The sequence below is a fragment of the Medicago truncatula genome, chromosome 5 (assembly GCF_003473485.1).
Source record: "Medicago truncatula cultivar Jemalong A17 chromosome 5, MtrunA17r5.0-ANR, whole genome shotgun sequence".
Classification (NCBI taxonomy): domain Eukaryota; kingdom Viridiplantae; phylum Streptophyta; class Magnoliopsida; order Fabales; family Fabaceae; genus Medicago; species Medicago truncatula.
Window position 1 is genome coordinate 19,990,399 of NC_053046.1, and position 23,853 is coordinate 20,014,251.

General features: G+C 32.1%; 2 protein-coding genes across 2 annotated transcripts; both read right to left on the reverse strand.

The window, feature by feature from the left end:
- Window positions 1-9,282: 9,282 nt before the first annotated feature.
- On the reverse strand, window positions 9,283-11,905 carry LOC11427253 (cytochrome P450 83B1). Its single transcript, XM_039834077.1, has 3 exons — window positions 10,951-11,905; window positions 9,420-10,049; window positions 9,283-9,376 (listed from the first exon to the last, which is right to left on the reverse strand). The coding sequence occupies exons 1-2, from the start codon at window positions 11,833-11,835 to the stop codon at window positions 9,441-9,443; spliced, it is 1,494 nt and encodes a 497-aa protein (XP_039690011.1). The 5' UTR covers window positions 11,836-11,905; the 3' UTR covers window positions 9,283-9,376; window positions 9,420-9,440.
- Window positions 11,906-21,024: 9,119 nt separating this feature from the next.
- Window positions 21,025-23,585, reverse strand: LOC112422073 (uncharacterized). Its single transcript, XM_024784809.1, has 2 exons — window positions 21,923-23,585; window positions 21,025-21,839 (listed from the first exon to the last, which is right to left on the reverse strand). Exons 1-2 carry the CDS (start codon window positions 23,583-23,585, stop codon window positions 21,025-21,027), a joined length of 2,478 nt encoding a protein of 825 aa, XP_024640577.1.
- Between the last annotated feature and the right edge of the window lie 268 nt (window positions 23,586-23,853).

Here is a 23,853-nt window from a genome sequence, read left to right on the forward strand (position 1 = left end):
CGATTTCCTTAAGGGAGAACGTGGAAGATAAGCGGTTGTCTACATGGAAGGTGTGCTGATTGTGGGATTAGTTTCTTTCCACTTATTTACTATGTATAAATAATAGTTTTCCATAGGGAAAACGGGTCGCAAATCGCCTATACAGAATTCTAAAACACTGAAAGTACCGGTGCAAGAGAAAAGAGTTATAAAAAATGTATGTAAATGATTTGTTGAACCACCTTTATTTTTAATGCACTTGCATTTATATTTTTTCTTTTCTTTAAGTTTCTGCAATTTAAACTTAATGCATTAAAACCTGTCGTAAGTCGCCACACGGTCTCGTCCTATTCGTTAAGCAACCTACGAACTCGATGAACGCACAACAATAAAATGCACAACATGTCCTAGAATATCTGGTTTTGTCCTTCTTGTTATAATCACAACCAGTCGGTATTTGTTTACCATAAATACTGATAAACAGTGTGCATAGGTAAAGTGTTTAGGAATAGTATGCATAGATAAAGTGTGTAGGAATAGTAACCAAACATCAACATAATCTATCCCCCTTTGACAACTTCAAAAACGGAATAGTAACCAAAATAGAATATAATTAGGAAGCAATAAAAAGTAGGAACGACCAAGAATACAACCACAATTGAAAAACTTGTCGGCATGAAACGTTAAGCACAAACACAATGTAGGCATGCAAAAAAATAAGAGAATAAAAGAAGATGTAGTTCAAACCAATGAGAAGAAACATGGAGAGATAAATATCTTACCAAATTTAAGAAATGTAATGAATGTTTCTAAGGAAGCCATGGTTAGAAGGTAATAAATATTAGGTCTTGCTTATTTAAAGCTAGATGTATCTAAGATATATGGTTCCCTATGAATCTTGAGGAAAGAGTCGGATGGTATCAGTTTTGTAAAAATGTCAGCAAGTTGACACTTTGTGTCAACATGATCAAAAGGTACATCCTTCTTTTCAACATAATCCCTAAGGAAATGATATCGAATCTCAATATGTTTAGTTCTTGAATATAAAATTGGGTTTTTGGCGAGATTTATAGCACTGGTATTATTACATTTAATTGGAACACAACCATGTTTTAAATCACAGTCGAGCAGTTGTTGCTTAAGCCTTAAAATTTGTGAGCATGAACTTCCGGCGGCCACATATTCAGCCTCAACGGTAGAAAGAGCAACATTATGTTTCTTTTTGCTATGCCACAAGATTAAACAATTTCAAAATAAATGACAAGTCCCAATATAGTGTTCTTCCGGTGTGATTTTCAACCAGCAAAGTCAGAATCCGAAAACTCAACTAGACAACAAGAACCCCCGTTTGGATACTATTGACGAAAATGTGTAGTTTTGCTTAAGTAGCTCAAAATTCGTTTACAAGTTTTTAGATGGGATTTCTCAGGGGAGGCATGGTATCCAGCACACATGCAAACACTTAACATGATATTGGGTCTAGTTGTTGATAAATAAAGCAGAGAACCTATCATACCTTGATACCTTTTGTTGTCAACGTCAATGCCAAACTCATCCTTGTCAATTGAAAGAGCCGAAGCCATGGGAGTGGAGATAGACTTGCAATCTTGCACGTTAAACTTTTTGAGCAGCTCCAAGGCGTATTTCATTCGGCTAACAAATGTCCCTTTCTTGACTTGTTTTATTTGGAGCCCAAGGAAGAAGGTGAGTTGCCCCATGAGAGACATTTTAAAATCACCCTGCATGAGCTTAGAAAATTCTCTACACAAGCTTTCATCAGTTGACCCAAAGATGATATAATCAACATAGACTTGAACAAGTAAAATATATTTTCTTTTTCGTTTACTATAAACAAAGTGGTGTCAACACTTCCACAAGAAAATCCTTTATCCAATAAAAACTTGCTCAACCTCTCATACCAAGCTCTAGGAGCTTGTTTGAGACCATATATAGCCCTTTTTAACTTGAAAACGTGATCCGGAAGTTCAGGATCATCAAAACCAGATGGTTGTGACACATATACCTCTTTGTTTAGTAAACTATTTAAAAACAGATTTAACATCCATTTGATATTGTTTAAAGTCTAAACAACAAGCAAATGTGAAAAGGAGACGTGTGGCCTCAAGGCAGGCTACAAGAGCATAGTTCTCGTCGTAGTCAATCCCCTTCTCTTGGTTGTATCCTTTTTCCACAAGCATTGCCTTATTTCGTGCGATTATTCCATTTTCATCCAATTTGTTCCTAAAGACCCATTTGGTTCCAATGATTTCCTTTGGGGCAAGGAACTAAATCCTAAACTTCATTTTTTTTAGATTAATTTAGTTCATCTTGCATAGTAAGAATCCAATTTTCATCAATCATCGCTTCCTTTATGGTCTTAGGCTCAATTTGTGAGACGAAGGCAGTGTAAGCACATAAATTACTTACCCAAGACCTAGTACTAGAGAGTCTAGATTTACTTTGTATGTACATTTACTATTTATTTGGTATAAATTTTTATTTATGAATCTATTTTTATGTATGATATTTTATTAGGTTATAAAAATTGTATTGTATTTGTGAATTGAAATTTGTTTTTTGAACATGACATAGATTAGCATTACAGACCGATTTATAGTGCGACTTTTTTTTTGTGAATATTTTTTTTTTATAGTGCAACTTAGAGATCAGATTTATATAACTTCATAAAATATGTTGCTAGATCGATTTCTAAATTGGTCACTAATTTTGGTCGCTAAATCGACCACTGAATTTGGTTGCTAATTTAGTCACTCAGTTTTGGTTGCTAAATCGGTAGTGACTGGTGGATCACCAAACAACTTTTAAGTGGTCGCTGAATCGATCGCTAATTGAATTAGTGACCAAAACTTCAATCTCTAAAAGCAGTTTTTCTAGTAGCCAGTGATATAATTATCGTGAATGTACTTGATATACTAAGAGTTATTTGCTTAAGACCCTCAAGTCTTGTCTAAGTGTCACTAAGAGTTCTTTTAAGTAGTAAAGCAAGATATTGATACCGGTAAGGGAAGCTCTCGTTGATTTTCTTTTCACTTTGGTACACTTGTTAGGATTCAAATATAAAACATTTAAAGTTGTGTATTTAACTTTTTGAAAGTTTAAAAAGTATTCTTTTCAACAGAAAAAGTATTTTTTTTTTATTCTTAACAAATACCTTAAAAACACTAGTTAATATGACCCTACGTTTTTAGGTGGGCGCTGTCTCCGGTACGCGACCTCCATGGGTCATGTACGGTACATGAGTTGCTTTTTGCTTTGTTGACCTGCATGTGTAGGTTTTGTACAGTGTTACTACCTGTTGCAGAAAGTTAATTTATTACGAAATTATTATTCCAAATTTACATTACCACCAAAATTACAAGGGCAATTTCGGTAATCTTGTTTTTGAGATTCAGGCTTTATGCTCTTGATCTGTTAAACAAAGAAGGATGATGAGGTTGTTGGATTGTTGTTGTTGTAGAATAAGAGGGTCACAAAAATCATCAACCTACTCCCCACAAAAATCAAAATCTGAATTTGAAATCATTCCACTCCCATAAAAAATCAAAATCCTAACTTGTTTTTGCTCCTTTTGTGAACTGTTTTAGACCTCTTTCTTGGATTTGGATTTGGATCGGAAGAAAAGAAGAAATATGGTTGGATTGAGTTAAAAAAATCCCAACTTGCACACTACCCATTTTTTTCAATCCAATTATTACTCCTCCCAAACCAAACATCCCAACGATATCCACAGAGGAAGATAGCATGGGATATTGATTGATGGGGAAAAAAGAAAATCAAAGTGTGAGTATGGCTTATGTTTGGTGGATTGCGGATTGTGTTTAATTTTCGTGGGTTTGATTTTTTACTGGGATTCTAGGTTTTGATGGAGGAGAACTTTAAAAACCAAATTGGTTTTGAGTGTGAATGAAACTCAGATCTAATTTTTAGGATGTTTTTGGTGTTTTTTTTTTTTTTTGACAAAGATGAAGATGTGAATGTTGGGATGAAGATCTGGGTTTTAAATTTATAATTAATTTATGTAGTAAAAATTAAATAATAAATTATTTTATTTAATGATTTGGTGTTATTTTATAATTAATTTACTAATTGTTTTTGGTTTCAACTGGTTTGTTTGTAAACTTTTGAGGTCCTTGTGGGCACACCTTATGTTTATAAAGGACTCTTTGTTGGTGTTAATATATTCTATTTTTTCTCGTTAAAAAAAAACTATTGTTCTTTAAAAAAAAAAGATAGAGTAATTGATGATTGTAAAACTTTAAAAAATAATGAGTAGATTGTTGAGATATTTATGCTACATACATATTAAAAATAAATAATAACTTAAATAAAATATTAGTGGATAAGATCAAATCAAATGAATATATGAAGTTTGTTGAGTTATTTATGTCAAATAAAATATTAATTTTAAGAAATAAAAATATTGAGAATAAATGTGGAAGTGACACGTGGGTTAACATTATTACTAAAACTCGTTTAAATTATTAACAAAATTTAGTTTTAAATATATACTTCTATTAAAACCCATTTTGAAAATACATCCAAAGCAATTTTAATATCAAATACCCCAAACAAAATCAATTAACAAGAATCACTTTTGCATTAGTGTATCCAAACATAAATAAATTTAAACTCAACTCACTTTTGACCAAAATCAATTCGATCAAACTCAATTCTAGTCATCGTGAAACCATTGGTTCAACTTTGGATAAAATTGATTATGACAGAATTGATTCTAACATAATTGATTTTAAGATAATTGATTTACATTTGGATACAATAATGCAAAATTGATTAAACACGTTGAATGTTGTTTGGATAGTTTTGATCAAAATTGTTTTTGAATGTATAAGTACTAAAACCGACATAATTAAATACATATAAATGGACATAGTTGAATGTACATTTAGATCAATATTAAATATAGATATATTTTTAATTTAAATAAATAAATTTTCTATAGATTAATTTAAAAAATAAAATTAAGATCATTAAACCAATTTTTGATAAAAAAATATTTAAGTTTTTTTTTTTTTTGACAAGATATATTTAAGTTAAATAAGTTAGTTGTCAAAAATATAATTAAGGCCCAAAATAAAATCAATTATTTAGGACTAGAAATTGAAAAGGGAAATTTTTTAATGCAAAAACATGTCAAGATGGAATTATATAGGAAGATCAAGACTTTTGAAACTGAGATTTAAATGAACCAACCTGATTAACGATATCAAATATAATCAATCCGATCGTTGTATATGGCCTAATTGGACTAAGAACGAAGTAGGAACTGAAATTTTTATGATCAGAATCTTAGGTATAAGTCAATCCAAAAAGAAATTCTTTCAGAAACGTAGTCAGCACATAAGGACATTCATTTGATAACCAAAATGGAGGCAACCGACTAACAATATCAAATATAATATATCCGATCGTTGAATATGACCTAATTTGACTAAGAATGAAGTAGGAGCTAGAATTTCAGCCATCAGTATTCGGTATAAGTCAATTCGACAAACTATTCTTTCAGAAACCTAGTTAACACTGAATGACATTTCTCGAACAACCAAAATGGACCCAACCGACTAATAGTATCAAATATAATTTCATGTTAGATCATATTCAACGTACCCATCCGTTAGCTGGTTGGGTCTATTTTGGTCGTCGGGAGAATGTCTTTTCGTGTCGACTAAGTTTTAGAAGAGATAGTTTGTCATACTGACTTATACCAAAGATTTCAATTACCGCAATTTCAATTCCTACTTCGTTCTTAGTTCAATTAGGTAATATTCAAAGGTTGCATTTGTTTATATTTGATGCCATTAGCCGGTTGGATCCATTTTGATGGTCAGGGGAATTTCATTTCATATTTACTAAGTTTCTAAAGGGATAGTTTTACTGATTGACTTATTCTAAAAAATTTCGATAGTCAGGGGAATTTCATTCCATGTTGACTAGGTTTCATTTTTATCACTGAAATTATAGTTCCTATTTCTTTTTTAGTTCAATTAAATCATGTTCAAGGGCCTAATTGATTATTTTTTTATACATTATTAGTCGGTTGAATTTCCTTGATCAAAATCTTTCGAATATATCAAATCGACAAATTATCCCTCCCTGAGTCGATTGGAAAAACGAAATAAAATGTTTGGAGATAAAAATTTGTGAAATTCTTTAGGAAGATTAAAAACAAAATGAGATGTTTATAGGGATAAAAACTGATGTAAACCTAATTTTATTTTTTGAGGGAATGTAAACCTAATTATTTCTAAATTTTATTCGTATCATCTTATATTATTCCTTTTTTTTTTTTGGACAACATTTTATATTATTATTGGCAAAATTACTCAAGATATCCTTTATCTTATTTGAATGGGAAAAAAAATATTTAACTCTATTTTTTTTAAGTTGTTTAAAGGAATCACACCAGTGGCCGAGTCAAAAAAAAAAAACTCCGGTGGGCCACTAAAATAAATTATAATATATAAAGATAAATTAAAGTTGTAATAAGTATTAAACACAAAGTTGAAATAATGGAGTTTGACTAAAAAGTTAGGGTGGATACTTAAATAATTACATATTTTCAACTACTATAAATTATGAAACTTTTTTTACAGTTGACAAGACAATATGCGAGAGATTTAAAACTCATGCAAATTCGAAGGCTTGTAAACCTCCACTAACTTGCAAAGTATAAGCATCACATAAATGTCACTTTTGAAACCGTCGAAAATTAAAACCGTTGAAAAATTGTTTAAAGTCTCGTAAAATAAACCTATAATAATATGCAAAGTTCGGGGTTCAAACCCCGGCCACCACAAAAAAAAAAAAACTATAATTGAATTATTAAAAAAATTCGGATGGACCACTACACCACTTTATGGAAATTTGAATCAACCGAAATTTAAAACCGACATAAAATTGTATAAAATCTCACAAAATAAATCTTTAATCGTTAATTTTTAATTTTTCCGAGTGGGCCGTGACCCACCCTAGCCCATGAAGGGCTCCGCCTCTGAATCACACCATTTAATATTGTTGAGATGTCATGCTCAAATAACATTTTTTTTTTGGTCAAGTAGTCTAGTGGCTAGAATTCACACAATTTAATTATGGAAAAGTGGGGTGTCCGAGGTTCGAACCCCGATCCCTGATATAATACCAACTAAACTAAGCTCACGGAGATTGCTCAAATAGCATTTCTAACTTCTAATAATAGTATGTCACAACATTTTTTTATAAAATTAATATTTTTTAACAATGAAAATGCATTCTAACTCCATGGCTAATGAAGTGGGTCTTTCTTGTAAAAACAAGAACAAAGCGAGTTCTTGAAATAAATCAATTAGACATAGTTCCAACACTCTGATGCATAAATTGAAAGGTAAATCAAAATATTTCTTCATAAACTAAATGAATATTCAACTGGAAATCAATTTGGTTTTTACGAACGGAAATGAAAAAACTCAGATTTTAAACAATCTCACATGGATAGAGAAGAACGAGATTGAAGGATATTAGTTTGGATCTGGAGGGTAATGGTAAGGTTAATTTTGGTTGTTAATTTTGAAAGTTTGGACAAAATAAGTAGAGATTCAATATCTTTGAGAAAAGAAAGAGATGGTTTTGATTGTGTTAATTTGAGTCAACTCAGGTTATTAAAAAATATAGTGAGTCAACTCGGTGGTTGTGGTCGCAAGAGTAGATGATAAAGGACTGTTCATATTTTTGCAACATTTCCAAAAACATCCTTCATTGTATTGTGTTGGCTTAAATATGCTTTTCATCTCTGTAATTATAGGCCGTTTGATTTTTCATCCCTGAACTTACTAATCCTTTCATTTTGCCCCTGTAATTACTAATCATTTGAAAGTTCGTCCCTCTTCCCAGATAATCACTGCCACGTCATCAAATTAGCAAAATGGCATGGGAATTGACAAAAATACCCCTGGCTTATTTTTAAAAATTTAAAAATCTGAAAATAATTTTAAAAAATAAAAAAAATTAAAAAAATATAATTTTTTGAAATATGAAAAAAATATAAAATTATATAATTTTTTAAAATCTGAATATATAATTTCGAAAATTATTAAAAAATCTGATTTTTTTAAAAATCATAATAATAATTTCGAAAAAATTTACGATTATATAATTTTAAAAAATATATTTTTTGAAATATGAAAAAAAAATGGAAAATTATATATTTTTTTTAAAATCAGAATATATAATTTCGAAAATTATTAAAAAATCTGATTTTTTTAAAAATCAGAATATTAATTTCGAAAAAATCTGATTATATATTTTTTAAAATTATGTGAAAAATTATTTCATTTTTTTTCGAAAAAGTTATTTTCAAAATATTTTTATTTTTTAAAATTATTTTCAGATTTTTTAATTTATAAAAACAATTTTCAGAATTTTAAAAATAAGCCAGGGGTATTTTTGTCAATTCCCATGCCATTTTGCTAATTTGATGACGTGGCAGTGATTATCCGGGAAGAGGGACGAACTTTCAAATGATTAGTAATTACAGGGGCAAAATGGAAGGATTAGTAAGTTCAGGGATGAAAAATCAAACGACCTATAATTACAGGGATGAAAAGCATATTTAAGCCTATTGTGTTATTCGAAGTTCCAATTTTTATTAGTAATAAATTTTATATAATAACAGGGCCCACTATATAAAACTTAACTGGTAATTTGGCTTTCAATCAGAACCACTCATTAATTTATATAAATCCTATGGCTACCATTGCTTCTTCATACATCATGTACGGTACGAGACCCACAAAGGTCGCGTACGGGAGACAGCGCCTTTTAGGTGGTTGGGTGTGATGTTCCCCTAGCTTTAAATCTTTAAGGAGGAGTAATAAGTGTAGACAAGATGTGACTTTAATTTGGCACTCAGTTTTGTTTGTTCTATATGTAATCTTAGTTTATGGATGTATTTTCTCAAATAAATCTCCAGATGCATTTAGAGCTATAGAGAAAATAAAGTTTGAGTCTTCGAAATGGTTCCTCAATAGGAATAAGGGTCGTTGCCTTTTTTTTATCACTAATTTTCGTCATGGAAGAAATAGGAAAATGTTAGATAGACATTTTTTATTCTCATACACCTTTGTAAATCTCATGAACTAGGAAGAGAGAAGAGGAGAGGAAATAGAAAGTGTGCTTGTGCAGGGTCCACGTGGTCACGTGCAAGATTTTTATGTGAGTGTCAAAGGGTGTATTGTCATCTAATGATGTCTATATATCATTACTCGAAGAAATATAGAAGCTTGGGTAAACTAAAAGTATTAATGCTGCAACATTTATATATTATAATATATATAATGGAAGATATAATAGATACATCATAATAGATTATTCAAAGTGTATCACAAGTAGAAAGGCATATGAAAATGAAAATATATGAGACACCAAGATAGAATTTCAATCAATAGAAGCTACATAGGAATCTTGGCTGCAAGGCAAAGCTCATTCTTTTTGTGCTGAGTGAGTCCTGGCAACCTTTCAGTATCAATATCTTCCTTTACTAGACCATCTGGTAATTCCCAATCAAAGGAATATAGAAGATTTGCAAGGATAAGTTCGAGTGATGCAACTGCCATAGACATACCTGGACAAATTCTACGACCGGCTCCAAAGGGAATTAGTTCAAAATCTTGTCCGTGAAAATTTATCGAACTTTCTAAAAATCTCTCAGGATAAAATTCTTCTGGATTTTTCCAAACATTAGGGTCTGTATGAATAGCCCAAGCATTCACAAACACTACCGCCTTTGCCGGAATTTGGTAGCCACCTATAGTGCACTTTTCCCTTGTTTCTCTTGGCACAAGCAATGGGGCTGGCAAGTACAATCTCAGTGTCTCTTTTATCACTGCCTTCAAGTAGGAGAAATTTTGTATATCATCTTCATCTATAAATTCTTTTTTAACTTTTGAATTTCTAATCTCTTGTTGTACTTTCTTCATTACTCTTGGATTTTTTATTAATGCAGTCATAGCCCATACTGTTGTGGCTGATGTGGTATCTGTTGCAGCAACAAGCATGTTCTGCGTATGAAGAATATCAATCAATCACGAGAATAAATATATAGTTGATGAAATAACACACAACAGACGTAAGAAAAATTAGGGTTGATTTTGATGAAATAACTAGACTATAGCTAAACTCACTATTTTTTTTATTCTCGTGATCATCTTAGCTCAGTTTGTAATGACAATGCATAATATATGTAATGTCCGAGTTTCGAACCCCGGACACCTACAAAAAAAACTCTCCACAAAATCATATTCTTTTAAAATTTTCTAACTTCTTTGCTATCTTTTAAAAAAATGAGAATAATAGTAATTTATTATAAAAACATACACAAGACAATATCTTTAATAAAATTATTTATTGATATAATAAGTTTTATATGAAAGTGCAAAATGGCTTCATTTATTTATTATTAATATTTCATAACAAGTTTCTAAAACTTTATTATATATTTTATGTCGTAATATAATATCAATCTTATCTATAAAATAAAATTCAGTTTTGTGAATGCGTGGGTATTTTGCTTGTTAGTACTGAAGTGCTATTCGAAAATAGTTTTTGTAAAATTCTTACCTTCAAGTTAAACATCATCGACTTTGGCATATTTTTTTTTTTTTTTTGAGGGATCAACTTTGGCATATTATAAAGGGATTATTCTATATTTGAATCTTCAACATATCGTATTCTAAATGGAGGTTTGCAACCGCAGTTGCACCCAAAATATACATTACTTCGGATGTATCTGGAACGACTACCACAAGAGATGCATTTATTTGTATTTTATCGCAATATAAAAGTTCACAACGCAATAATAGAACATTCTTGCATGAGATTGATTTAAAAGATTTAACCAAAACAAAAACAAAACCAAATTGGAAAAAATGAATCAAGACATCAATTTAAAAGATAGTTTACCATGAGAACTCCTTTAATGTGATCAAAAGTAAGATCAATTGGAAACAAACGTTCTTTCTTCAATTGTAGTAAGACATCAACAATGACCTCTTCATCATCTTCATGTTGTCTATTTGGATCCAAATGTTCATCAATAACCTCTTGGTAAAACTCATCCATCTCCTTAAAATTTCGTTCGAGACGCGCACGAAGTCCAGATAGTTTATCAATCCAACCCGTGAATGGAATATAATCAGAAATAAAGAAAGCTGTTATCATGGCCTCAAACTCATGCAACATTCCCTGGAATTTACTCCTCTTAGTTCCTTCATCCTCGTACCTCCTACCGAAAGCAATCCTACAAATTATTGTACTGGAAAGAGAAGTTAATATCTCACTCAAATTTGTAACAATTGAAGAAGCAGCTTGATTAGAAATATTTTTTATCATTTGTTTCACCTCAAACTTTCTTATAGAAGAATAATATGACACACGCTTAGCGCTAAATATATGAATAACACAAAATTTTCTTATATCTCTCCAAAAATCACTATATTGAGAAAATACAATTTCTGACCCATTATAAGATAATCTTTGCTGGCCATATAACATAGGTCTATTAGAAAACACATGATCATTATTTTTAAATATCTCTTTGGCAATTTTATCTGAAGAAACAACAATTGCTGGCCTTAAACCAAGTTTCATGGAAAATATTGGTCCATAAATTTTTGAAAGTTTTGATAATTGAAGATAGAGAATAGAATTATCAAGCTGATGAAGATTCCCAATTATGGGTAGGCCTCTAGGCCCAGGTGGATGACGTGCATTAATGTTTCTACTACGTTTCAAGAAGAAGAGAAGTAATGGAAAGATTAGGCACAAAACAAGGAGGAATGGCAACATTGTCAAAAACAACGAAGTAATGGAGAAATATGGTTTAGTTGTTAACCTCAACTTTGATTAATATATTATACGTATCCGTATATATAACCTGATTTTGTAGACCTCCATATAGGTTAGTATTTTAGGGAGCCACACAATTTTTTTAACCTTGCGGATAAGATAAAGTAGGCACTTTTCTACACTAGAAAATATGGCATAATTATATCAACTAATCCTTGAATCCGTGCGATGTAGGTGAAGTTGATTATCCCATTGATTGATAAATATGGTGGTTGAATATGAAATGAAATAATAGTTGTTGTTGATGTTGAGTATGCGTTAATGCTTCCAAAAGACGACGACAACAACAATCAAATAATATCTTATTAAGTGTGGTCGATTATATGGATCAAAATACGTCATATTGTTCTATCATATACCATATTTAGATCTAACTTGTTAATCTATACATCTTTTTTAATAATTTTTTGGGTCAACAGGTCTTTACCTTCTGTAATATAGGTCATTTTCGGTTTTCTCCTCTATAATTTTTTTTTATTCACCCCCTGTAATTTTTTATTTTTTTTATTTACCCCCTGATAGGCCAAATAAAAACCAATTTTTTTTTTCAAGAAATTTTCGTTTTTGTTTAGCCTATTAGTAAATCAAAACAATTTTTTTACAAGGGGTAAATAAAAAAAAAGTTACAGGGTGTAAAACCGGAAATGACCTATATTACAGAAGGGTAAAGACCTATTAACCCTAGTTTCTTTTATAGTTTTTATAGGTCTTCCTATACCTCTTGTAATATAACTATCATCTATTTGATCTACTTTACTTACTACAAAATTTATAGGTTGTCGCTCAACATGTTCAAACCACCTAAACCTATTTTGCAGAATATTTATACTATATGTGTTACCCCATCTATCTCAACAATGTTTTCATTTCTAATCTCATCTCATCTAATGTTACCACACATCCAACACAACATTCACGTCTCCCCGCACTCACTTTATATTCTTGTGTTGGTTCTTCCCCGTCCAAATATATGTTCCGTAAAACATCAATGGTCTAACAATTGTCTAATATTTATTTACTTCAACTTAAGCGATGTGTTTGTATCACATAAAACACCTGAGGCTCTTCTCCATTTCAACCATCCAACCTGAAAATGATGATTTGCATCTGCTTTAATTTCTCCGTCATTTTGTATAAATGAACCCAAAATATTTAAACTATGTAATGCTTTTTGTATGTTTATGAATGACTACTAGCCATACCTTTTTAAATATACGAATCCTATAACTTAATTTACTACTAGTCATAGATGTTAAATCTGACGTAGAAAATTTGATTAACTTAACGAATTAAGCTAGATATAGATAATTGTTGAGATATGATATAGGAATTAAGAGACAAGTAAAACTTCTAACTGTAACGGATTTACTTAATAGATTAAGGGATTGTAATTTTACGAAAAGGTTTTGATTCAAGAGATTGATCAAAACTATTTTGTTAATTCATCGTAAAATTAGGTGAACAATGATAGGAAAGAGGTGCAAATTACTTTAAAACGAGCAATATAGAATTCAAAGGGCTTGATTACTTTTTAAAACCTTAATTTTCAACCAATTTTAATCGTACTTTTTATCATTCTCTCGACCCACAAACCTCCAACCTCCTTATCCAGAAAAATAGTATCGCAATCAACCCAAAAAAAATTTCATGTATCTTCACCACCCCACCCCTCCCAAAAAAAAAAAAAAAAGAGTAAATAAAATTTCTAGATAGAAAATGATGGATGTGGAAGCCTTAAAGAAGTAAAGAAAATAGACCAGAAGAGATGTGATACACAAGATTTTAGAAGAACTAGCCTACCACATAATAACATTATTAAAATGAAAACAAGAAATACAAAATAATCAGGGGCCAAACATAACGAAGAACAACGAACATTAGTAACGCTTTAAAAAAAGGGTCATACTAATGAGTGTTTTAGAGACATTGATTAAAGAATTAAACTATAATTGCTTCCTTAATCAGTATCCCGGGACACTTGACTGGCTTGAGAGCACTGGTGAGCATTTCCTTTAAGAAACGTCTTGAATACTCTATCCGATATCCAATACAGGTACAAAATCCAAGAACAATATAATATAGAAAATGTTAAATACAAATTTACTTATTTTAGTACTTTAACCAATGCTCCAAGGGTAATGGTTAACATTCTCCTTAAAAAATTATATGTTAAGTTTTTAAGAAAATTCGTGAATTTTATACGATAAAAATTAAAGTATTTAACTTTTTTTAAAATCATTAATTAAATTAAACTAATTAATTCATTTAAAATTCTTAAAGAGTTTATGGAAGCACTCGTTGGCTAGACATATAACCTATCACACAATTCTACTTGATGCAAATCAAATCATAATTCACGCATGCTTTTATCTTTCATGAGCACACCTCGACAAGTCAAAAGTATAGGTCAAAAATCAAGCAACACGCTCAATAATTTTCTCCCAGCCTTGCAAGGATTTGGATTATTATTTTAATTTTTTTTAAGAGGAGCATTTGAAAATGTTAATGGTCTGTTAATGCAGTCAAAGTAATTGAAGTACAAAATTTGCACTCTCTAAGATACAAAATTAAAGACGCAACGTAACATCAAATTGAAGAAAGGTGTGGTATCTGTGTCCATTCAAATCTAGGTAATCCAAATCTAGTCATCAACATTAGTGGAAGTAAACAATGGTGACCATCAATTTTAACAACACCAAAAATACACAGCAAGATGCCAAGTTCAACGTACACAAATAAATTATAAACTAGCCAATGCTAAATTAGGGTGCTTATAAATCACTTACTCAGTTGTTCAACCATGACGATTCTATCACTTACCTGGCATAGTGAAATATCTAGCAATGATCATGACTTAAATCTATCCGTCTTTTCACATATTTGAGGACCACTGGTCCATACTTTTTGCAAGGTGAAATGTATTTAAAAGTCTTTAAGTTTTTCATTTTTTTTAAAGTGGTCCTTTAAGTTTCAAAAGTCTCAAACAAGTCATTTTAGTTTTTGAATCGTTTCAAACAAGTCCTAATGTAGATAACATAGTTGGTAATTGCTTCCTTGAACTCATCTTTAGTACCAAATCTGACTCCTAACACCCACTTAAAATTAGTCATCTTTTTAGGCATGACAAATTGTGGATAATGCTCTTTGTTGCTATCATCTGAATTATCACCATCATCCTCTAAAAGGATTGTTTGAAACGATTCAAAAACTAAAAGGACTTGTTTGGAACTTTTGAAACTTAAAGGACTTGTTTGGGACTTTTGAAACTTAAAGGACCACTTTAGGAAAAACGAAAAACTTAAAGGACCTTTAGATGTATTTGACCTTTTTACAATGTGCAACTTTTGGGAAGGGTACAAGGAGGTATTTAAGTTTGTATCTGAAGGGTACAAAATAACTCTATTATTAAAGAGGATCATTTAAATAAAACTTGATTATGGCATACATTACATGGATCATTTAAATAAATTAGTCCGCAAAGATTTAGTAACTGGTTTACCAAAGTTCCATTTTGAAAAAGAAAAATTATGTGACCCTTCTTTTAAATAAGAAAACATTATTTCTAAAAATCAGCCTTTGCAACTTTTACATATGGATTTATTTGCTCCATCTAGAACTATGAGTTTTGGTGGCAATTACTATGTACTTGTTATTGTGGATGACTATTCACTCTATACATGGACTTTGTTTATTTCTCATAAAAACGACGATTTTGTTGCCTTTGAAAACTTGCTAAAATTATTCAAAATGAAAACGATTTAAAAATTGCATCTATCCAAAGTGATCATGGTGGTTATAATAGAAGAATCATAACCATATAAGAATCTGTACATGTTCCCTTTGATGAAACTAAACCTAAAAATGTTGTAGAGGATGGTGATGATCTTGCAGAAATTGTGGAAAATAGTCTTCAAGAGGACAAAGATAAAGGTAAGTAAGATAATGAGGAAGCACCTCACCAAGACTTACCAAAAGAATGGATATCCTCCAAGAACCATCCTCTTGACAACATTATAGGTGATATCTAAAATTGGGTAACTACTCGAAACTCTTTAAATGAAGCATGTAATCATAAGGCTTTTGTCTATCAAATTGAGCCTAATGACATCAATGAAGTTGTCATTGATGAACATTGGACTCTTGCCATGCAAGAGGAGTTAAATCATTTTGAGAGAAAAAGTGTTTGGAACGAAATTGGTTTTTCAAAACAAGCTTGATGAAAATGGTGTAATAATAAGAAATAGAGCAATACTTGTTGCCAAAGGTTACAATCGACAAGGGGACATAAATTTTGATGAAACCTATGCTCCCGTAGCTAGATTAGAAGCCATTCGCATGCTTCTTGCATTCTCTTGTACAAATGGTGTTTTAGAGTGCTTTTCCTAATGGTTATATTCAAGAAGAGGTGTATGTTGTTCAACCCCCCAATTTTTAAAATTTTGAATTTCCAAATCATGTTTACAAATTAAAAAAGGCTTTGTATAGATTGAAATAAGCACCTTGAGCATGGTATGACCGTTTAATCAAATTTTTACTTGAAAATGATTTTGAAAGAGGAAAAGTTTATACAACTCTTTTTATCAAAAAAAATCAAAGCATGACTCTATATATCTTTGGTGCAACTAATCGATCTTTATGTAAGGATTTCTCGAACACTATGCAAAGTGCATTTGAAATGACTATGATGGGTGAACTTCCCTACTTCACCGGTCTACAAATTCATCAAACAAAAAAAGGAATAATTTTCATAAATCAATCCAAATATTGCAAAGAGCTACTCAGGAACTTTGGAATGAATAATTCCAAAGAAATCGCAACTCCTTTGAGCACCTCATGCTACCTTGATAAAAATGAGGAATGTAAGTTGGTTGAAGTTAACTCATCAGCACAAAAAAATATGGGTTTATGGTATCCAAAAGGCACATATTGCACTTTGGTTGGGTACTCAGATTCAGAATTTGTTGGTTGCAAAATGGATTGAAAAAGTACTAGTGGAACATGCCACTTGTTTGAAAATTCCTTGGCCTCTTGACATAGTAAAACACAAGCAAGTGTAGCTTTGTCCACCGCCGAAGCGGAATACATGGTTGCGGGTTGGTGTTGTGCAAAAATTAATTGGATGAAACAATAGTTTAGTGATTTTGGATTCATCTCAAAACTGTTCCAATTAAGTGTCACAACACCATCGCCTTAAATCTCACAAAAAATATGGTTTATCACTCAGGAACTAAACACAATGAGATTATTTTAGAGACCATGTTCAAAAAGAGGATTGCTTGATTGAGTTTGTAGAAACATCTAATCAAACTCACAAATCTTTTTACTACACTTTTGCCTAAATAAAATTTCTTTTTCATAAGAAATGAATTAGGAATTTTAAATGAATCATGCATTGAGTAATTACATCTTCATTATTTTAGGCTTATTGTCACTTTTTTTTTTAGTATGCTTACAAGTCCATGCAGTTTGTGTCCAAAAAGAAAGAATCTAAAGAAAGGGAGAAATATTTTTTTGAGGGGTCAAATGAAGGGGGGAGTGGAAAAAAACCGTTTGTAAAGAAATGCCTCGAAGAGCTCTTTTGTCAATTTATCTCTCCTAACTTGTGGAACATGAGTAAAGCCCAAGCATCCAAATATTTTAAGGAAATTAAGGGAGGGTTTGTAGCCATACCAAGCCTCAAATGGGGATAATGTTATTGTAGGAAGCCTATTTTTCAAATAAACAACAATTTTCACTAATTCCACCCACAATTGCATGGGCAAGTTCTTCTCATGCATCATACATCGGTTCATCTCCAATATAAATCTATTTCTTCTTTTACTATTTATATTTTGTTCTGGATTGTATGGAACATATAGTTGATAATGAATGTCAGTGTCATCACATAATCGATCCAATGCTTCAGAAGTATTCTCTTTTCTATTGTCTGATACGAGAGTTTGACTTTTACAACCACTTTCTTTCTTTTCTTTGAAGTTCCAAAATACTTGTGCTACAAATGGCTTGTGCATCATAAAGAAGATCTAACACATACGAATAAAATCATAGGTGAATATAGAATAATAATGACTACCATCCAAAGAAAGTGTTATTTGTGGGCTTGCAATGTCAATATGAATTATTTGCAACTTTTTTGTTTCTCTCCATGTTGTCTTTCGAAATGGCTTCTTTCTTTGATTTCCAAACTAACAAGCCTTGCAATTTGAAATATTGTCATTAAGTTTGGAATGTCATTTGGCATCTGCTTAGATTTTAACTGCAGTAGGCCTTGGTAATGATAATGCTCGAGCCAATTAGTGCCACAAGTCTATCACATTTTCTTTAATTTGAAAAGCTTTTTTCTCATCCTCTAATCAATTTAAAATAAAACACTTTCCTCTCATTTTTACTTTGAATTTTTTTCTTCCGATCACTATCTTTAATCAAGCAGCTTTCGTTTTCTAACAAAACTTATAACCTCTTTGAATTAATTGCCCAACACTTAACCTATTTCGATCAATTTTAGGAACGTACAACACAACAAAAACTTACTTTGTACTTGAATAGGTTGAGATTTCGATTTTTCCTTTCACAACAATGTGTTTTCCATTTCTAACCTGAACTTTTGATTATTTGCATTGCTTAGTTCCCTAAATAAATCCTTGTTATGTGTCATTTGGTTAGTACAACCATTGTCAATCAACCAATTCTATCTTGATTCAAAGCTAGAGAAACATCTTGCAACAAATAAGTGATCCTCCTCTTCTTCTTCATTAACAACATTTGCGTCATCACTAAGTTGTTGATTTCATTTTTACAAATAATAGCTTCATTCCTCATTTGGTTACACTTAGTACACTTAGCATTATGTCATCCCCAACATCTAAAGGGTGAATTACCTTTCTTCCCTCAGTGTTAACAGGGAGGATACAATTTCTTCGAATTTCATTCTTTTCTCTTGTAGTGGCTGATGTCGATCCCACTCTAATTACACCAAAATCCTTCTTGAATTTTCCCACATTTGGCTGCTTGGATGCTAATGCTCCTTCAAATGTTGTTTCCTCTCTCATTAATCTTCTCTCTTCTTGCGCCTTTAATGCAATAAGCAATTATTTCAAAGAAAATATTGAGAAATCATATATTCTCTAATGTAATAATGGTTGTGATAATGGAACACCGTATGATATTTTAGGCTATGTTTTTAATTATTTTCTTTGCATTTGAAGGCAAATTAAAAATTATTAGAGGAGTTGTCAATAGTTTGAGGAACATTTTTTATTGTTTTTATTCGAGTATTTGTAATTCAGTTCTATCCTAAATCATGCAATTCCATAGGTGTTTTGAGTCTTTTTTTAGTGAAAAATTATGTAAATCGGCAAAACAAAACATCACGTGAAAGATTAAGGATATGAAAAATGAAGTTCAATGGTTTTTATAAAGTATTTGAAAACAATACAGGTTGAACAAATTTAGTTCAAGTTCTAAGGCACTGCAAGACGGAAGAATACTCGAAAAAGGGACGAAAACTGCAAAATTTGTATGGATGCATTGCCTCATGCGCCCCTTCGCATAGGTCTTGCGCCCCTTCACATAAGACAATATTCCTTGCTACTTCATGTGCCCATTCACCTCACTCCAAGCGCCAAGTTTCGCACAGGAGGTGTTGATTGCTTGTTTTTCACGTTGTTTTAGTCGGAAAAACCCTATTTTTCTTCTGTTAACCCCTAAGTAATGATGTAATATAAATAGATACCCTTTCATACTCTTTTATTCTTTTAGAAAGCTAGAGGTACAAAGAAAAGGTCAAGCATCAGAACTTCAAGGAAGAAGATCCTCATCATCCTGTTGTTCTCTCTAGGGTATGTTTTTATATTATTTTGTAATGATGGTTGTTACCATGTGCAACTAAATCTCTTTGATTAGGGTTCCATGATGAACCCCTTCTTATTTGTTGGATTCAATTTATGGTTCAAGTGTCAGATTTAATTTTTATATGTTCGTTTCTATACCACATCTTAGATGGAGCATATTAGGATTGATGACCCTAAGTCTATCTGAACCCAACAATACTAAATTTCTTATTTTCTAAATTAAATTATTTTAATCAAATCTAAGTATGAGTTTAGGGCATGATCAGTGAAAGAATGTTACCTCTCGAAGTGCAGAAAAGTCTTGATCATAACAAAGTAAAGAGTAGTCTCTACTAGTCCACACGAACGGTGCTCCTCTAGTTCCCGGTGCTAGCCAAACGATAAGAGGTTATGAGAGAATTAGGGTTTCTCAAAAACGTGTAACCATGTTGTCGCGTCATTTTTCGGAGATCAAGGCTATTTAATTAGCTTTTGACTCACTAATTTATTTCACGACCGAACATTTAATTTTATTATGAAAAGGGGAAAAAAGTTCAAACTACCCCTATTTGAAAAGATTTTGGGTTCGGGGGTTAGTTACATAAAGGGAAGGTATTAGCACCCTTTATGTCCGTAGTACTCTACGGGAACCTCTTGATTTTATTTAATTAATGTTCTATAACTTGCTTGCTTATTTTTAAAAAGAAGGAATTAAAGTGGAAAAATAAGAAATTTTTTTTTTTCTGCCCTTATTTAATTCCAAAAATACAAAAATGCCCTAGTTTTGAAAAAAATTGCATAAATGCCCTACTTTTCAGAATTTACTGATACCTTGCAACCCCCACTTGCGGGGTACCTTAAAAAAAATTTAAAAACTAACTACCCCGCAAGTGGGACTTGCGGCCTCCTTTTTTTTTTTTTTTTTTTTTTTTTTTAAAATTAAATAACTATAACTACACTACACGCCTATATTTTTTTTTTTTTTTTTTTTTTTAAATTAATAGATTGCTACCCCCACTTGCGGGGTAGGCTTAATTTTTTTTTTAAATTTTTTAATACCCCGCAAGTGGGGCTTGCGGGTTTGTTTTTTGTTTTTTTTATTTTATTTTATTAATAATAATAATAATAATAATAATAATAATAATAATATAATTATTATTAATAATAATAATAATATTAATAATAATAATAATAATAATAATAATAGTAATTATTATTAATAATAATAATAATAATAATATTAATAATAATAATAATATTAATCACTAGACATCCTATAAACAAAATAAAGACTAAATTTCTACTGATGTCTAATATTAATGCAATCTTTGCGGGAATGACCAGTCATCCTACAAACACCGCATCTTCTCTCAGTTTCCACATCGTCCATCTCGGTCCTAATGCGAGTAATTGGTGGACGACCTTTCTTTGCCCTACGCATTGACTTGTTGGGAACCACCTTCGGTCCTTCATAATTAGGCCAATATGTCTGGTGGTGAACCACGTCGAAGTGGATGTTGTATACGGCGTATACACACTCATTTGTGAATTTGTTATCGACAAAAGTCTTGTAGTCGTGACAAAAGCTAGAACATGCGGCAATGACATGTGAGCATGGTAGGTGTAACGCTCTAAACCGTCCACAGTCACACCATTTATTTTGCAGGTCCACTTTGTATTCTCCCTTTGGCAATCCTTCTTTATGATCGATGGTTTCACGGACGGAAAAGGTATATCGATCCCGGTCAAACTGAGTGACATGATGACTGTTGGATTTAATCACCTCATTCCTGAGATATTTCATGCTGTTTTCGGAGAATGGCTCACCAGAATTTACCCTTGCCGCTGCCTCATGTCCTCTTTTAGCAAACAAGGCCGCCAACCTGTAATATGATGCTTTCACGATAGCTGTGATCGGAAGTCCTCGAATACCCTTATACACGTTGTTTTGTGACTCTACCAAGTTACTTGTCATATGGCCCCATCGTCGACCATCATCATGTGATTGAGTCCACTTTTGTTTGGGAATATTGTCGACCCATGCTAAAGCCTTTCGGTCTGCAACAGCAATTTCAGAACGGTAGTATTCGAATGTAGGGATGTTCATGGCGTAACCTGCATTGTTTTGAAAAAAGTTAGATGTGTCATTTTAAACAAATAAAATGTCGAATTTACGTGGAAAGAGATATGATTTTTACCCATGCATTCAACTTTCTTCTTTAGTTCTCCATCCTTGAATGATCTCATAAAGTTTTGTGCAATGTGTCGGACACAATAAACATGGCTTGTCGGAGCATCGTGCCATCCATTCTGTGGATCATCATACGCGCTCTTTATCGACACATGTCTATCAGAAATGAGGCATATGTTCTCTTGTGGGGTGACATGCTGCCTTAAATTTTTCAAAAAGAAACTCCATGCCTCCTTGGTCTCGCCTTCCACGATTGCAAAAGCTATGGGAAATATCTTGTTGTTCCCATCTTGCGCAACAGCTAACAACAATGTTCCCTTGTATTTACCATACAACCAAGTTGCGTCAATTTGGACAATTGGTTTGCAGAATTCGAAACCTGAGATGCACGGACGAAAGGCCCAAAAGAGACGCTTGAAGACGGTCTCATTTGCCACTTCTGTTGATGGGTCTGATTGAAAATCAATTATTGTTCCTGGCAAATCTTTTTCCATGACCATCAACCACTGTGGTAGTTCTTCATAAGACTCCTCCCAATTACCATAAATTGATTCAATCGCCTTATTCCTTGCTCTCCATGCCTTTCTGTATGAAACTGTGTAATTAAATTTCTCTCGGATGTGTGCAATTATAACCTTCACTGTAATTGAGGCATCCATATATAGTAGTGATTTAACACTTTCACATATCACATTGTAACTAAGTTTGTGATGATCTTGTGTCATTTCTGTTGAGACACATGTATGATCATTCATGTTCCCAATCTCCCATTTATCAGTTTTTTTCCTCCACGAGGCCCGCAATTTGAAACCACATTTTGTATCTTTACATTTGATGACATACCTTTCAGGATCTGATTTTTTCACAATATAATCGGTTGATTTTTTCATGTGATAATATTTAATTGCGAGAATGCAATCATTCTTGTTATGAAATTGCATCCCTGGGGCAATACCTTGATCGACCGGAAGAGCCATTGAATGGTAAAGTTCAGTTGAGTGGTCATCGTTGACGTTGCGCATGGACCTTGGTGGGTTGTAAGAAGCTCTAATTGGTAAAATTGGTAGTTGTGGCAGATCGTCTTCATCGTCTTCTTCGTTCTCGTCACCGTTTTGTGCGGCAAGGAGTTCTTCATCATCATTGTCTTCATCATCTTGAACTTCATCAGTTGGTTGGTCTTGGAATTGGGAGGTGAATATATTGATTTCATCGTTCAAAGTTTCGGGTTGAGAGGGATGAGGTTGAGTTATTAGTTGTGGTGGTTCGTACACATTTTGTGACCACTGTGATTGAAACGGTTGCGATGACGGGTTGTAGTGCGGTTGGGACGATGACGATGAGGGATTGCAGTGTTGTGTGTTATATTGTTGTTGTGGTAGATTTTGGTGTTGACTAGAACTTGAGGGGTAATTTAACTCAAAATTAGATGTTGGATTCTTCATCTCAAACGTAACATAAAGCTCTATGTAGGACAACGAACTATGACTTTTATGTACGTTAAACATAAACTCGACATCGTCGTTATCAGTTATTCTTAACGCCTGGTAGTGGATTGCGGTAGCTCCAACAAACATGGGATTCCGACACATAATTTCAGACACAACCATATTATCTCCGAGACATATTTTCTCCGCAATTCTTTTTTTGAGATGCAAGTAAGTACTAGCCATGCTGACTTTAAAACCTTTGGTATACTGACTTTGAAAAAAAATACCGGAATCATTTTGTTTAACTTCACCATTATAGTACACAAAAACGTTTATATTTGATGCCATTGATTTGGTTTGGTCTTAAGAATGACTAAGCGTGTATGAAGTAGAGTGGTTTGATGCAATATACTCGTAACATGCAGACCACATTTATAATATTTTGTGAGGTAAAATTTAAAAAAATTTTAAAAAAAAAAATGGTTGGGGTACCACGCAACTTGTAGTTGCG

Coding starts and splice junctions, on each gene's coding strand:
- LOC112422073 (XM_024784809.1), bottom strand. CDS start 23,585: ATGGCTAGTACTTACTTGCATCTCAAAAAAAGAATTGCGGAGAAAATA. Junction 21,840..21,922: donor GAAGAAAGTTGAATGCATGG/GTAAAAATCATA, acceptor AAAACAATGCAG/GTTACGCCATGAACATCCCT.
- LOC11427253 (XM_039834077.1), bottom strand. CDS start 11,835: ATGTTGCCATTCCTCCTTGTTTTGTGCCTAATCTTTCCATTACTTCTC. Junction 10,050..10,950: donor ACATTAAAGGAGTTCTCATG/GTAAACTATCTT, acceptor CTTCATACGCAG/AACATGCTTGTTGCTGCAAC.